This window comes from Castor canadensis, chromosome 9, assembly GCF_047511655.1.
Source record: "Castor canadensis chromosome 9, mCasCan1.hap1v2, whole genome shotgun sequence".
Taxonomy (NCBI): Eukaryota; Metazoa; Chordata; class Mammalia; order Rodentia; family Castoridae; genus Castor; species Castor canadensis.
Genome location: NC_133394.1, coordinates 9,252,235 through 9,270,141, shown reverse-complemented (window position 1 = coordinate 9,270,141; position 17,907 = coordinate 9,252,235). Strand labels below are relative to the sequence as shown.

The 17,907-nt window shown below is 36.9% G+C and overlaps 2 protein-coding genes across 4 annotated transcripts in view; one reads left to right on the top strand and one right to left on the bottom strand.

The window, feature by feature from the left end:
- Naa15 (N-alpha-acetyltransferase 15, NatA auxiliary subunit) overlaps positions 1-17,907 on the bottom strand; it is a 78,146-nt gene that overhangs the window by 46,335 nt on the left and 13,904 nt on the right. The gene's annotated exons all lie outside the window — the stretch shown is intronic.
- On the top strand, positions 7,141-7,684 carry LOC109691468 (large ribosomal subunit protein eL42-like). Its single transcript, XM_020171486.2, has one exon. It carries the CDS (start codon positions 7,193-7,195, stop codon positions 7,511-7,513), a length of 321 nt encoding a protein of 106 aa, XP_020027075.1. The 5' UTR covers positions 7,141-7,192; the 3' UTR covers positions 7,514-7,684.

Genomic DNA, 17,907 nt, shown 5'->3' with positions numbered 1-17,907 from the left:
TAAGAATGATCATGATCAAAAACAATAAAGACAAGTGCTGGCAAAGATGAGGAGAAAAAGGAACCCTGCACACTGCTGATGAGAATGTAAATTAGTACTGCCTTTATGGAACACAGTATAAAGGTTCCTTTAAAAATTAAAAATAGAGCTACCATAAGATCCATCAATCCCATTCCTGGGTGTGTGTGTATATGCAAAGAAAGTGAAATCAGTATATTGAAGAGATTTTTGTCCTCCCACGTTTACTGTAGGACTATTCACAATAGTAAAGAAATAGAAACAACCTAAATGCCCATCACTAATGAATGGATAAAGAAAATATGGTATATATGCACAAAGGAATACTATCCAACCATAAGACAAATGCTATCATTTGTGATAACATGAAGGGAACTGGAGATCATTATATGTTAGATGAAATAGGCCAGGCACAGAAAGACAGACACTGCACGATCTCACTCATATGTAGAATGTAAGAATGTTGATTTCATAAAAGTTGAACAGAGCTGAGAGTAAAATGGTGATTACCAGAGGCAGGGTATTCTGCAGGGTGGAAAGGGTGGTAAACGGGTACTAAGTTATAGCTAGATAGGTGTATGTGCTACTGCACAGGAAGGTAACTATAAACAGTGATAACGTACTGGATTTTATGAGAATCTAGAAGAAAGCATTTTAAATGTTTTCATTGTAAAGAATTGATAAATATTTGGGAAAATAGTAATGTTTACTTTGATTTGACCATTACACAATGTAAACACTGCATGAAATTCTAAAAAATATGCGTAATTTTCTGCTTTGGGATATCAATTAAAAAAATTTTTTAAAAATTAAAAAAAAAAAGCATAGCTAGATGACTGCCACATTTGACCCTGATATAGTGAAGTTAAATCTGTCCTTTCACCATAAATGACTGGATAAAACACACGAAATAACTGTTCAACAGGCAGCACTAGATTGTGAACCAGGAAAGAAGGGAAGAAACATGAGCTGCAGAAATGCTACTTTACACTTGCAGGCATATATTTTCTAGATCACAGCACAGAAAGAAACAACTCAGCAAGTTGTAAAGAGACAAAGGAACCAGGCGCTGTTGGGTCACGCCTGTAATCCCAGTTACTCACGAGGCAGAGATGAAGATTATGGCTCAAAACTAGCCCTGACAAATAGTTCAGAGACACTATCTCAAAAAAACCCAACACAATAAAGGATTTGCGAAGCAGCTCAAGTGGTAGAGTTTGCCTGCCTAGCAAGTGTGAGGCCCTGAGTTCAAACCCCAGTACCACCAAAATAAAAAGAGAGAGAGAGAAGAGGGGGGTGTGTCTCTGCAAGGAAGAATACTGAAAATGATGGTATTACCCAAAGAAAGAGATTCAGAAATGTGCACAAGGTCTTCATGTGTCTGTTGCTGAAAACTAAGTACTAAGTCTTGCATGTATGAGGTAAAACTTCACAAGGCCAGACAAAGAATGACCAGGAAGGAGTAAGTTTAAACACTCTCAGAACCCACATAGTGCTAAGAATTCAAATTAGCCCAAATGGAGTGTCAAGAAAGGCCACAGGTTTTCAATAAATGTTGTGGAAAAGTGGTGCCTAAGCAGTAGATATAAAGTAATCCTGGAGTGTTACTCCATACCTATCCTAACAGAGCCTCAAATTGTCATAGAAGTACTTCACTACCTACAACAAAGCCTAACACACTTTAAAGAAAGCTATAGCCAGTAAAATAATTTTAAATCTACAGCAAGTTTCCAGACAAGGCTAAATGTGAAGGCCCATGGTTGGAGGCCAACTTGGGCAAAAAGTTAGCAAAACCTCATTATCAATTTATAAGCCATACATGGTAGCATGAACCTGTGGTCCCATCCCTTAGGTAGAAGGATCATGGTACAACAATTGCCTATCAAGCATGAGACCCTGAATTTAAACAAAAAGAATATAAAAATGTACATATAAAAACTTCACCAGGTAACACCTCAGAAGAAGAAAAAAAATCAGTGAAATAGAAGATAGCAATAAAAACTGAAACACAAACATGAAAAAAATGTATAAACAAAAAAGATAGCCAGGTGCTGGTGGCTCACATTTGTAATCCTAGCTATGCAGGAGACACAGATCAAGGAGAATTGCAGCCTGGTCAAATAGTTAGTGAGTCTGGGCGAGTGGCTCATGCCTATAATCCTAGTTACTCAGGAGGCAGAGATCAGGAGGTTCTCTGTTCAAAGTCAACCCAGGCAAATAGTCTGCGAGACCCTATCTTGAAAAACCCCATCACAAAAAAGAGCTGGTGGAGTGGCTTGAGAGGTGTAGGCTGTGAGTTTAAGCCCCAGTTCCACAAAAAGAAAAAAATTAGAAAAAAAGAAATAACCAAACCAAGAAAATTCTAAGAGCATTGCCAATCTAAATGTGAGGTTAGTAAAGAGGCTTGTAGAAAAACAAAACAGAAAATGTCTTTATTACAGTGGCAAAGGCAAAATCCCTTAAACAGGAAATTTAAATGTTCAACAACGTGTATAATAAAAAGGGAAGCCAGTTACAGGACATTTACAATTAATATGTTCAGAGATCTTATACCCAGAACATATTTTAAAGCTTTTTAACATCAGTAATAAAGAAAACAGTAATGTGTAAACACATTAAAAAGTACTTAAATTACATCAAAATCAACTTCCTGCCATAAACTTAGATAATATCAACTATTGGTAAAGCTATGAAGCAATTCAATTCTTACCTGTTACTGATGCAGAGAAAAGTGGCTCAAGCACTTTGGAAAACTTTGGCAGAATGAATTTTATGATATAAAAAAAGTAAACTGTCAATGAAGCCAATTAAAAAAGTTTGGCAGTATCTAATAAAACTAACCATACACATACTGTTTGATCCAGAAATTCCAGTCATAGACATATGCACCAAAGAAAGATAAACATAGTCACCAAAAGATAAGGAAAAGAACAGAAGATTAATAACGGGGCGGGGAGGATAAGGGAGAATGTTTGAGGTGGTGAATCTCGTTAACATACATAATAAGCATATATGTAAGTGTTGCAACGAAACCCTCCTGTACAATTAATACATGCTAATAAAAATAAAAGTACAAAAAAATCCAAAATTAATGTGATGTTGAAATAGCAATAAGTTATTAAAAGCCCCTTTTTCTTTTTTTGAGACAAGGTCTTGCTACATTGGCCAGGCTTGCCTCCAAGTCAGGATCCTCCAGCCGTAGCTTCCTAAGTGCTGGGATTCTAGATTTGCACCAGCAGAGCAGGGTTAACATTTCCTTTCGGTTAACTTGAAATCAGTAGCTTTCATGACAAAGGCTTGAAGTTCTAAAACATATAGCATACACAGCAGTCTCTGGGGTCTGTGACAGACTGGTACCCCTGGTATTCCAGGGCCACAGGACTTGCAAGTCCCTCAGATACAATGCATGCAATCTACATACACCCTCCCCTATGATGGGTTTTTTTTTTTTTTGGTGGTACTGTGGTTTGAACTCAGACCTACACCTTCAGCCATCCCACTGGCCCTATTTTTGTGATGGATTTTTTTGAGATAGGGTCTCACAAACTGTTTGCCCGGGCTGGCTTTGAACCATGATCCTCCTTATCTCTGCCTCTTGAGTAGCTAGGATTACATGTGTGAGCCACTGTATGTTTTAACACACCTCTAGATTATTTCTAATTACTAACAAACATAAACACTATGGAAGTAGCTGGTAATAGCAGGAAAAAAAGGTGTACGTAATCTGTACAGATGCTTTTTGGTCCATGACTAGTTGAGTCTGTGGAAATGGGATGTGAAGACACAGAGGGCTAACTGTGTGATACCACCAGAGTCAAGGTCTTCTCCAGTAACAAGTACACAAATTGGGGAGCCTCATTACTGTATCTTCACCCTAGCATTGCATTCCAGGTAAATTTTCATAAGAGAAACATTGCAAAATACAAAATTCACCTCAACAAATTAGTGAAGTAGTGAAAAGGAAGAAAAAAAAGAAAATGAAACCCATAATCCCACTGCAGAGACAACTGCCATTAAACATTCTGATTTTTCCTAACAAGAAAGTGTTAATTTCAAACTTATAGAAGTTTACTATTCTATAGTAACAGCTTACATTTAGCATATAAAAACAGACATTGATCTTTCTTTCTTTCTTTCTTTTTTTGGTGGGAATGGGATTCGAACTCAGGGCTTCATGCTTGCCAAGTAGACACTCTACTACTTGAGCCATACTTACAGGCCATTTTCCTCTGGTTATTTTGGAGATGGGGGTCTCATGAACTACTTGCCCAGGCTGGCTTTGAAGTGTAATGTTCCTGATCTCAGCCTACCAAGTACCTAGGATTACAGGGAAGGCCACTAGCACACCACTGACACGGACAGTATTATTTCACATGTACAATGTGACTTTATATAGTTGAACTTAAAAAATTCCGGGTTCCATTTTTTTTTTTAATTGTATGATTGGAAAGACCTCACATTTGTTTACAGCACCATTTTTCTTGGCTGTGTTAGGATTTGAACTCAAGACCTCACAGTTGTTAGGCAGGCACTCTACCACTTGAGCCACTTCACCAGCCCTAACAGCACCCTATTTATGAAAAGAATTCCACATTACCACGTCATTTATGTTCCTGATAATCCTGTAAACTAAGCCACAAAAGGTTCCACCTTCAGTGTACAGAGGCAAAAATTTAGAAAACAAGCAACTTGCCTGAGATTACCTATCTATAGAGTTAGTGTCAAACATTTAGACTACAATCTCAACTCTACCACATACAAAAAAACGAGGAAATGTTATTTAGCACAAGATATTAATAACAAGAGTTTTAGTCTTTTATCAGATCTTCTAATCAACAAATTCAACTGTTATCTGACCTTGATTCTTTGCTTACTCAGTTTTGTAAACAAATAGCAAGTAAAATACCAAAAATAAAGTGAAAAAATAAACACATATACAAGATTAACCAACTGGATAATCTCCGAAATAAATAAGTATACCACAAGAACATTACAAACCAAACCTGGCGGGGGTGGAATGACCCAAACAATGTATGCACATGTGAATAAATGAATAATTAAAAACTAAATAAATAAAATAAAATAAAACTCACCAGAAAAAACAAACCAAACCTCCCCTTCTGAGTGGACTGTTTCTATAATACAGCAATAAGCTTTTTATCTTATCATACTTCAGAACAGAAAGATTATTTTGTTCTAAAGTAATGAAACTGGACAGACTTCAATATTTTAAGTTTCCTCAACATCATGACTTCAATTATCCCATTTCAATGTGACCTATAAAAATGGATTCAGGAACTGAATTTATTTAGCTTGGTACCAGAGTGCTTGCCTAGCATGCCAAAGACCTAGGCTGGATCCCAAGCATGTAAAATCAGAAATTGCATATTCCTCCAAATAACCATTCATCTTTATCAAGAATTGGTATGCATTTAAGTAAATAAATCCTAGTATCTTCTTTACTTAAAAGCATTAATTCTACAACAGTTCTTATAAGTGGGAGCACTCTTCATACAAAGGAGAAACTAGCTGGCGGGGTGGGGCTCAAATGGGAGAGAGCCTGCCTAGCAACCACGTTCAAATCCCTGTATCACCAATGGAAAAACTACCAATCTCAAAATATGGGTAATCCCACATTGCCTGCTGACAAACTCTAGCAGCAAATAAAGTTTAATAAGAATACCAGAAAAGTATAAGGACCTGAGGTCAAACCTTATACTACCCCAAAGCAGCATATTTCACTCAAAAAAAGAGTTTTTTATTTCTCCTCAAAGATATATAGATGACCAGATCTATATATAATTCAACTCTAACATGAGTTTTATTTAATTAAAATGTAACCTTATAAAGTAATCACAGAATAGAAAATGAATGATTTTTAAAATTTTTCAAGAAAATAGTAACAAACCACATACAGCAACAAATTAAAAGGATTATATACAATAATCAACTAGAATCTATTCCTGCAATGCAAGGCTTGTTCAACATAAAAAAATTCATATATCACATTAACAGAGAATACACAATCATAGAAATTCATGTATAAAAAAGCATTTGACAAAACTCAACACCCTTTTCATGATAAAAGCACTCAGCAAATTAGGACTACCCCAACATAAAAACTACCCCAACATAAAAAATAACAAAAAGTATGAAGATCCCACAGCAAGCATGACAACCCATCTTGAAAACCTAAAAGCTTTTCCAAAAGATGAGAAATAGCAAAGATGCCTACTTTGGTCACTTAGTGAGTACTAGAAGTCCTAGTCAAAGCGATCAAGCAAGAAAAAGAAATAAAATGCATTCAAACTGGAAAGAAGTAAAATTATACACTTCAAAGACAATATTTTATATTTACAAAATCATGAAAGAGTCCACTAAAGAACTGTTAGAATAAAGGAATCCAACAAAATGGCAGTTTATAAAACTAATACACAAAAATGAGTTGCATTTCTATACACTTAACAACAAACAATCCAAAAAGGAAATTAAGAAACAACTTCAAAGCCAGATGTGATGCCACCCCACTGCAATCCCAGGATTTGGGAAGTTCCTGACGCCAAGAGTATTAGGAGTTCAAGGTCAACCTACATAGTGAGACCCTGTCTAAAAAAATAGAAACAAAAGAAAATTCATTTAGAAGAGAATATAAAGGTATAAAAACGTGGGAATTAACCAAGGAGGTGAAAGACTTGTATAATGAAAACTACAAAAAAACATTTTAGAAAGATACAAATAAATGGAAAAATATCCCAAACTCATGTACAGGAAGACCTACCAAAGAAAACTACGAATTTATGCAACCCCCATTGAAATCATTTATTTTTTTTAACTGAGAAAAGCACGCATTCCAAATTCATGTGGAATATGAAAAGGCCCCAAATAATACAAACAAATCTAGGAGAAAAAAAAGGAACAAAGATGGAGGACTCAGACTTCTTGATTTCAAAACTTACTACAAAGCTACAGTTATTAAAACAGTGTGGCAGTAGAATAAAGTACATATACATAAATGGAGGAGCCCAGAAATATGCCCTGCAAAAATATTTACTTGAGTGATTTTCTGTAACAGTGCCAAAAATGCGGAGGAAGGGCAGTGTTTTCAACAAATGGTGGTGGGAAGACTGCGTATTTACTTGCAAAAGAATGCAGCAGTTTTAGCCCTCCTGTAATCATGGTTAATGCTCCTAAAACCCATCGAACTTTCTGTAAAAAGTGCGGCAAGCACCAACCTCACCAAGCGATCCAGTACCAGAAGGGCAAGGATTCTCTGCATACCCAGGGAAAATGTCTTTTTGACAGGAAGCATAGTGGCTATGGTGGGCAGACTAAACTGATTTTCCAGAAAAAAGCTAAAAATAAAAAGAAAATTTTGCTAAAGCTTGAGTGTGCTGAGCTTAACTGCAGATCTAAGAGAATGCTGGCTATCAAAAGATGCAGGCATTTTAAACTGGGAGGGGATAAAAAGAGAAAGGGGCAAGTGATCCAGTTCTAAGCAACATCTTTTTTTTCTTATGAAGAAAATAAAATCATGAGGTCAATTTAAAAAAAAAAAATTCAGCAGTACTTAACACCATATATAAAAAATCAACGCAAGGGCTGGAGGTGTGGCTCAAGCAGAAGAATAAAGTTTGAGTTCAAACTCCAGAACCACCAATAAAATAAAATGTTTTTAAAAAATTAACTCAGAATAGATCCATAACTTAAATGTATGACCTACAATTACAATACTCTTAAAGGGCTAGTAGAATGGTTCAAGTTGTAGAACGCGTGCCTAGAAAGTGTGAGTCCTTGAGTTCAAATCCCAGTGACAACAAGAACAAAAAACCTTTTAGAAGAAAATAGGGCCAACTCTTTACAACACTGGATTTAGTAATTATTTCTTGGATCTGATACCAATGGCAAAAACAATAAAAGAAACAGACAAATGGACATCATGAAAAAATTTTAAAAATATGCAAATCAAAACCACTATCAAGTCCTTCCCACACTAGAAGTGACCCTTTTTCAGTCTATTCAAAGTGTATTCCTTTTTTTTTATAACAAAATTTAGTATTAGTTTTACTATTAAAAACAATTATCAAAGCCTTAGCTTTGATAACCTAAGAGGTTATTAGTTTGGGAGGTTAAGAGCAGGTAAATAGTTTGCAAAACTCCATTTCCAAAGTAACTAGAGCAAAATGCACTGAAGTTGTAACTCTAAGTGGTAGAGTGCCTGTTTTGCAAGCAAGAAGCCCCGAGTTCAAACCCCAGTCCCACTAAAGGAACACACACACACACACACACACAAGATAATCAAGCAGAGAAGCCTGTAATCCCAGCAGTCAGGAGGCAAAAATACAAGTATCATGAGCGGGAGGCCAGCCTGAGCTACACAGCAAGACTACGAAGGAAAAAAAAAAAACCAAAAATACCACTTATCAGTAGAGTAAAAAGGCAATTCACATATTTGCACATCACATATCTAAGTAATTACTATTCAGAATAAAGAGCTCCTAAAAGTTAATAACAAAAACAATTTCAATATGGGCAAAAGACTTGAATATTTCTGATGGCATAAGCATATGAAGATGTGCTCAGCATCACCTATCATTAGGGAAAAACAAAGTGAAGCTATGAGACACCACCTCACCTCAACTAGTACGCTACTGTTTTAAAAAGGATTTGTGCATGCAGTGCAATGACAGGGCTCCCCCATCATGCACAATGCCCTGGGCATAATGGAGTGGGTGGGTGAGGGAGGGAAGAATATAAAGATTATAATAAGGGTAAGAATGTAAAGAAATCAGAACCCTTATGCTATTGATGAGAATATAGAGAATATAGAATATAGAGCCACTGAGGAAAAACAGTCAGTGTGTGGGAGCTTCTGCAGAAATTAAAAATAGTCAGGTGTGATGGTACAGGTCTGTAATCCCAGTTACACAGGAGGTGGAGTCAGAAGGATCACATCACGCCAGCCTTGGCAAAAGCTAAAGACTCTATCTGAAAAATAAAATAAAGAAAAAAGGGGAAGGACACATGGCTCAAGTGGTAGAGTGTTTGCCTAGCCAAACACAAGGCCCTGAATTCAATCCCTAGTACCATGGCAAAAAAAAAGAATGCTGTATGATCCAGCAAAATTCCATTCTGCTATGTGGGCCTCTACTCAGAAGAACTGAAGGCAAAGTCTCAGAGCGCTAGCACCATGCCCATGGGCACATTATCCACAAGCGAGAGAATCTTTAATATGCTACAACAAGGGTGCAATTTGAGGAAAAGTCCTCAGCAAACTTCCTTTATTCTAAGTGAAAAATACTAGGCGCAAAAAGAAGAACAATGCATGATTCCACTTATATGAGGTAAAGTAGTTAAACTCAGAGACAAAAAGGACCACTAGGTGGTTGTCAAGGGATAGGGACAGAAGCGAGTGGAAAGTTACTGCTTAACAGCTTTAGTTTTGCAAAATGGAGAGTTCTGAAGATGGATGGTGCTGAGGGTGGCATAACATTGTTAATATACTTAATGTCAAAGAAATATACACTGAAAATGGTTGAAATAACAAAGAATAGATTTGTTTTTAAAAATACTATAAAACTAAACACTATTATCTTAATTAATTATCTTTAATTAAACTCTTAAATATTAACCCTGTGCTATAGAAACTGAAGCAAAAGAAGATATAGTTAAAACAGACTGCATTGTTCTAATAGGTAATAAAATCCCACGTGCTGCATTCTGGCACTATACACTCTAAGACTTCTACTTCCAAACATATAGGCATCACTGACACAGATCACCCTCCTGCACTCATGAAACTAGAAAGTAAATAGGAAAAACTGTTGTCAGCTGTTGGACAAAGTCAACACAGGATTGTCATCTCAAAAAGGAAGCAAGGTAAATCATAAGAAAAATCTGTTTTTGCCTAGAAGCATTTTCCAGACTGCAGACTGAGGAGGGAGAGCCTGTGAAATGGCTCAACAGTCTCACTAACCTGACCAGGTATCAATGAGAAACTCCTGGGATAACTAGAATCTGTGGGGCTTGGTATCATAGATATGAAACTTCCAAACTCTCTATCAGAGGCTGGTGAAATGGCTCAAGTGGCAAGCCTGCCTACCAAGGGTGAGGCCCAGAGTTCAAATCCCAGGACTGCTCCCCCCCAAAAAAAACCTGTCAGAATGGAGAATATTATTATCTTCATAGGAATTATTAGTTGTACAGCAAGTCTACGGAAGCAGAGCATAGAACTATAGGTGCTCATAAATGACTGATACAATAGAGGTCCAAACATTCACTTAAAAGACTCACTAAACAGTCTTAGGTTTAGCAAATACCCAGAAAGCCCACTCCTAAACTTAGGAGTAAGGCTAACCTAGATCTGCCTTTATGAAAGCTTAAAAACAAGTACTGAAAAGAACAAGGTGATGTATAAAAACTTAACTGCCTGCCAAAATTAAATTATTAAGAAAGACAACAGGATCCATTCAATATCCAAGTGTCCATCATACCCAAAATTATGGTAGAGTGGGGGCTTACTAAAAATGCTAATGAGGAAACTGTGAGCCATAACCTATAGGGATAAGAAGTTAATCGATGGAAAAACAGACTCAGATATAATGATGGAGAATAAAGACTTTAAAACAAGTTACTATTATACCCAAGAATTTTTTTTATTTATGTATTTTTAATTTTGGCAGCACTGGAGTTTAAACTCAGGGCCTCATGCTTGTCAGGCAGGCATTCTACCACATAAGCCACTCCTCCAGCCCTTTAAGAATTTTTAAAAAAATAAATCAACACAATTAGAAAACAGGAAATCTCAAGAACTGAGCATAGTGGTGTACATCTGTAATCCCAGCATTTGGGAAGCTGAGAAAAGCATGGGCTATGTAAGTGAGACTTTTTTTTGTTTTCAAAAAAACAAAAAGAAATAGGAACTCTCAAGACAGGTGTGGTGGTGCATCTCTATAATCACGGCTCTCAGGAGGTAGAGGATCACAAGTTCAAGGTTACCCTGCCCTACATAGCAAAATCCTGACTGAAAAAGACAAAAACAAAGAAAAAAACACTCAACAACAAATACAAAAGAAAATACCTGGAATAGAAACTGTATAGACAAAGAATGTTAAAACACTGCAACAAAGTTGCAGTCACTGTGGTTAATATAAAAACTGTACAGTACATACAGTATTTGCAGTGAACTTGAAAGCAGTAATAGAATCTACTCGAAATGGAGTTTAAAGAATCTCAATGACTTATTGGTCTAATACATGTAACCTGAATACCAAGAGAAAATAAAGACCAAGGTGAGAAAAATAATGAAAATTGTCAAATTTGATGGACACTAAACACACAGATCCAAGAGTCTTATAAAACTCCAAGCAGGATTAAACAAACAACACAAAAAGAAACAAAAACACAATCCAATTGCTGAAAAGTAATAATGAAAGAACATTGTAAAAGCAGTCAGAAAAAAAAGACCATTACAAGTCCAGTGCTGGTAGCAGACTTCTGTAATCCTAACCATTTGGGAGGCTGAGAAAAGCAGGATCCCAGTTCCATGCCAGTCCCAGCAAAAGGCTGGCAAGATGTCATCTCAACCAATAGCTGGGTGTGGTAGCATGCCTGTCACCCCAAGCTACTAAGGAGGCTGAGATGGGGAGGATGGCAGTCTTGTACCAGTTGGGACAAAAAAGTTTTGGCACACCTACCATTATGATAACAGGAGGCATAAAAATAGAAGGAAAATAACCAGAGCAAAAAAGCTGGAGATATGGATCAAGCGGTAGACATGCCCAGCAAGCACAAAGCCCTGAGTTCAAACTCCAGTAGCACACACACACACACACAAAAAGATTATTACAGAAGTTAATTACTACAAAACGACCTCAGCTTCCACCTTAATAAATTTAAAAAAATTAAACCAAAGGAAGAAGAAAATAATATAGGTTAAAAGTAGAGTCAATGAAAAAGAAAAACAGAAGAAATTTGTGAAACCAAAACCTGTAACAAACGTTTAGCCACACATGCAACATAGTTAGAAAAGTACAGTGCACAGTAGAAAAACTAAGGAAAACTCAGCTTTTTCAGCTGGATGACAAAAACAGGAACCCTGGGTAACCAGCAAAATAGCAGAAAAAGAGGAACAGGGGAAAGCAACCCAGTTTATGACGCCTGGGTTTACCCCTAGATTCCTAGCGTTTGACCTGATCCCACTCACAACATCAAAGACTTGAGAACCGAACTAACATCTTGTACAGGCACCAGACAGGACTGGTCATATGCAGAACAGATGCAAACAGGACTGCAAGATTTAGAAAATGAACTGATATTAGCATCATGCCTCAGAGGAGTTAGGAGTTGCAGCTTGAACTTGCTAAATAAAATTATCAACATTCTTCACAGAATTTCAACAAGACTGAGTCTGACAAAATAATATTCAAACAGGAAAACCTCAACTAGCCTGGGAAAAGGCAATCAATCAACAGATCCCAAGCTGAGATGAGAGATATTTAACTTCCTATTAGTTCTTGTGGCAATACTCAAGGGAGCAATAGTAAACACTTTCATACCCTCTTTTTTTTAGGGTATGGCTCAAGGCTTCGTTTGAGCCATACCTCCAGCCTATTTTTATCTTAGTCTCAAGAACTATTTGTCCAAGATGGCACTGAACCTGGATCCTCCTAATCTCAGCCTACCAAGTAGCTAGGATTACAGGTGTTGGGCCACTGGTACAACGCAACAGTGAACACGTTTGAAATATTTCTTTTGGAGTGGGGAGTGGAACCACTCACTGTATGGGCTCAAGTACAAAATGGAAATAACAAGAACAATCATATACTGGATAGATTATCAGATTTCTCCAATCCAAACAATTGAAACAAATGAGATTTTTAAAAGCTGAACAGTCTCAGATATGTGTGCCATAGGAATCCCAGAAGGGAACTCGCTCAGTGGTTGTTCTATAGCTGAACTAAAAGACTACTGTACCATGAAAACAAGGTATCTGAAACATGCTAAGAAACAGAATCATTCTACTGATCTTTCTATCCAGTCCCACCAAAAGAAAAAAAAACCAGATTTTTCTAGAAAAATAATCTACTATCCCTAATAAGAACATAAAGGAGTAGCTGAAGAGCTCTTCTTTAGAACATGCAAGGCCCAGATTTCAATCCTGAGCACCACAATCGAAAGAATATGAAGGGGGTTAAAAATCCTCTGGCAAGGCAAAGTGGCTCATTCCTAGCTATTCAAGAGGTGAAAATAGGTTGGATCCACATTCCAGGCCAGTCCAGGCGAACATTGAGAAACATCTCAACCAATAAAAAACTGGACATGGTGTGCACCCATCTTGCAGCTATGTGGGAAACACAAATAAGAGGATCATAGCCAGGCCGGCCCATGCACATTTAAAAAGTAAACAAGACTGTTAAAAAAATAACTAAAGTAAAAAGAGCTAGCAGGGTGGCTCAAGTGGTAGAATGCCTTCCCTCCCCACCACCAAAGACTTCCAAAATAGTTGACTACTTACATAAATATAACAGCTGGGCAAGCTGTTAAAAGCCTCGGGACACGGACATGGGGACGGACGGACACACACACACACACCCCCCCCCCCACCCACAAGGAGGCTTATTGCAGAAAGAAAGTTCATTATCCTTTTCCAAATCCTTGTAATAAGAAAAAAGTCAGTTCTGAAAATGTAGATTCTTACATGGCAAATAAAGAAACTAGGCTATTTATATTAACAGAACATAATGACAAAAAATACAAACAAAATATGCACTGCATAACAACATTCCAGCCAATGACAGTGGCCCCATAAGATCACAACAGAGCTGGAAAATGTCTATGCCCTAGTGACAGTGTAGCTGTGTTATCATAGTAAATTGCGAATGTGCAGAGATGCTGGTGTAAATGAACATACTGTGTAGCCAGTCATACAAGACTATGGCACATACAATTATGAACAGGACATAACACATGTTGAAAATAAACTATGCTCCTAGTTTATATGTTTATTACGCTATACCTTTAATCATTATTTTAGAGTGTACTCCTATGTGTAACCAAAAAAAGTTTGCTGTAAAGTAGTATGCTCTATTATATTGCTGGCAGGTTCATATATCTTGTGTTTACCACATCTCTTGATATAGTAAACATGAATGATTGACCCTAACCAACCAGGTTACTGTAAATTCACTGCACGATGTTAGTGCAACAACAAAATCATCTAATGACACGTTTCTCAGAACATGCCTCCATCATTAAGTGATGCATCACTGTACACACAATTTAGACTTGGCACTAAGATTACATGGTGATTTCCTTTAATGATATTAAGTATACCTTTCAATCATTTTCCTTCAGCTAATATAAAACACACATTTCCTTCCCAGAAACTGTTTTCAAAGGATTGCAGTCTGAAATCAAGGTGAATAATAAAAGTCAAACTTGCAATGATGCTTGGGATTTCTCAACATAAACCAGGGGTAGGGACTATTACCAGAAAAAGAATGAACCAAAAAAGGTGATAATTGTTTTTGTTTTGTTTTTTTTTTTGGTGGATCTGGGGTTTGAACTTAGGCTTCACACTTGCAAAGAAGGTACTCAAAGGCTGGAGCCACACCTCCAGTCCATTTTGCTCAGGTTATTTTGGAGATGGAGTATTGAAAACTATTTCCACAAGCTGGCCGCAATCCTCTTGATCTCAGTCACCCAAGTAGCTAGGATCGCAGGCGTGAGGCACCAGTGCTAAGTTAAAAGTAGATAATTTTCAGTACTAGCAGGTAGGTTCATTATATCACTTTCTATATTTTGATGTTTAAAATTTTCCACAATTAAGAAAATTAGTTTTGGGACTGGGGAGTATCATTCAGTGGCAGACAATGTGCTTAGCATAAGAGGTGCCCTAGGTTCAAACCCCAGCACACACAAAAAAGGAAAATTTGCCTTAGATATGCCAAACTTAAATCAAGAAGCATTCATCAACATTGTGAGCCTGGCTAGCACTTAGCAGTAGTCCTGTGGAGGCAGAAAAGGTAGTGAGAGATGGCATACACAAGCATAACAGAGTTTAGCTACAGCTAACATTTAAATTCATTAAAAGTAAATACAATTACATGATGCTAAAACTAATAATATTCTAAGGATATAGTTTTAACATACAATTTGGTTCACAGACATTATCAATAAAATGTTTACATATGGCAGTATCAAAGCATATAAAACATTTCCTATGTATGAAAATTCCATCTTCCTACTAGTGAACAAATAGCAAGGGTTAATAAATGCAATTCATTTTAGATGGCAGTGCACTGTCAACTCATGTAATCATAATAAATACACGTATCTACTTACTCCTTAAAAAAAGTAAATGGAATTAAAAATTCCTCAGTCACACTCCCCACATATAAAGCGTCCAATATCCACATGAGACTAGTAGCTAAAAAATTCTAAGAAACAATGAGGTGTAAGTTCAAATCTTAGCAACTATTTAATAAGTATCTCTGTAGCACTGACCTGTTAGAGCTCAATTGTGTCACCTATAAAGTGGACATTAGCAATCTCACATAGGGGCCAGAAGCTGATGACTGACACCTGTAATCCTAGCTTCTTGGGAGGCTGAGATCAGGAGGATTGTGGTTCAAAGCCAGCCTAGGTAAATGGCTCATGAGACCCCCATCTTCAAAATAACCAGAGCAAAATGAAGTAGAGTTGAAGCTCAAGCAGTACAGCACCTGCTTGGCAAGCACAGGCCCTGAGTTCAAACCCCAGTCCCATAGGAAAAAAAAAAAAAAAAAAACCAAGTTTAAATAAAACACTGTATCAGTTACAGCATACAACTTTAAACTTAACCAGCTCACTGACTTTAACAGTATACCAAAGACTTATGTGTTTCACCTTAGATAAATTTTTATCTTCAATTTAAAAAAATTTTTTTAAAACACAGAATCTCTGAAAAAATAATCCTTTAGCCTTTTAGTTGGAGTTTCCATTTATAGACATGTTATATTGTTTTTGAAGATTGATATTGTTTACTACAAACAGGAAAGTCATGCTCAAGCCTATAATCCTAGCTACTCAGGAGGCAGGGATCAGAAGGATCTATCTAGGCAAAGAGTTCTATCTTGAAAATACCCAACACAAATTAACTGCTCAAGCAGTTAAGAGTGCCTGCCTAGCAAGCATGAAGCCGAGTTCAAACCCTAGCGCTGCCGAAAAGAAAAAAGTAAACACAACAAATTAAGTTTTAAATTCCAACCAATACCAGAGACATCACAAAGTCTAAGGAAAAAACCATCTTATTAACTGCCTTATTCACATCTATAATTCTGTTTGTCCTATGTTTTTGATTGCTTATAGTTGACCACATGACAAAAATTTTGTTTTATCTTTTCCTGTGCAGGAAAGAGAATAATTCAGTCATTTCTCTTATATGATTACCCAAATTGTCTTTTCTTTATGGCTCTTTATTCGAAATTATAAGAAGTAAATTTTCAGGATTTCTGTTAAGTATAGAAAAATTGGGGCTGAAGGTGTGGCTCAAGTGGTACAGAACCTGCCTAGTAGACCCAGAGCCCTAAGTTCACACCCCAGTACCACACCTCCACCCAAAAAAGGGGAGGATATTACTAGAAAAATCTTAATGATGTTCCTTTCCTGTCAAATATGTGAGACTTCAGGTCACCACAAATTTTCTCATGTGTGAAAAATCTTAAGTGCTCTTTCAATTGATGACATTCATTAACCAGTTCACCACTGGAATCCTTGTTAAAATAATACATTTACTTTCATTTTATCTGTCAATGCCAGAATTGTGTATCAAATCTGAAAGAAATTTTAAATTCTTTCCACTGAGTTATTGTGGTACACTTCATTAACTGGATCATCAAAGAAAAAGAATCTATTCAATACTTCTCTCTCTTTCATGAATTTCTACTTTGTATAATATGTTGTATTTTTGATATGTTATGGTTTGTGGCAAACTACTATACTAGCCGGGTGCCAGTGGCTCATGCCTATAATCCTAGATACTCAGGAGGCAGAGATCAGGAGGATCGAGGTTCGAAGTCACCCAGGGCAAACAGTTTGTGAGACTCTATTTTGAAAAACCCTTCACAAAAATAGGGCTGGTGGAGTGATTCAAGGTGAAGGCCCTCAGTCCAAGCCTCAGTACTACCAAAAAAAAGAAAAAAAGAAAAACAACAAAGATTAAGATCCTGTAGGATAATCACTACTCCCCAATCTCTAAACACTCCATAAACCTTCAATAAAACTCTAAATGCTAAGAAAGGGCAAATACAATCAACATAAGCTGACCCTCCAATATAAGGAGATGAAACAATTAAAAACTCCAATTTAGGTTTAAGTGCATAATAAGCATCCAAGACAAGAAGCCCAATGGCAACTGTCCAGAGAGCAACATGGCAGGGTCCTAGAGCTCCTGAATACTATGCATGTGTGTAGTATTACCTAACATTCAGCCTGAGTAGGAGAGGACCCCATCTGATGCGAAGTACTGATAGCAGGCCTGAGACACAACAGTGTGAGCAATGTCTACCACGAAGTCAAAAAGAAAGGACTTTCAAAGTCTGTTAAGATCAAAGGTGACCATTTTAGCAAGGCACAGCTTCTGAGAGAAGGCTATCTTAGAAGAGGAGACTTGATGGTAAAGGGAAAGAAGGAAGTGATTGGTGGATAAAAAGCCCATTAAAACAAGACAAATCTCTCTTCTAGGAGAAGAGAGATTTATTTTAAAAACTGAATTCCACAGATCCACCAAGAGTGCTGTTGAACTTAAGAGATTGAGGAAGCTCTCTAAATCCCTATCCCCAAAGTAAAATTTCCTAATATCGACCCAGTAAAATCTAGCACAAATAAGCAGAACAGAAAGAAAAAAAAGGG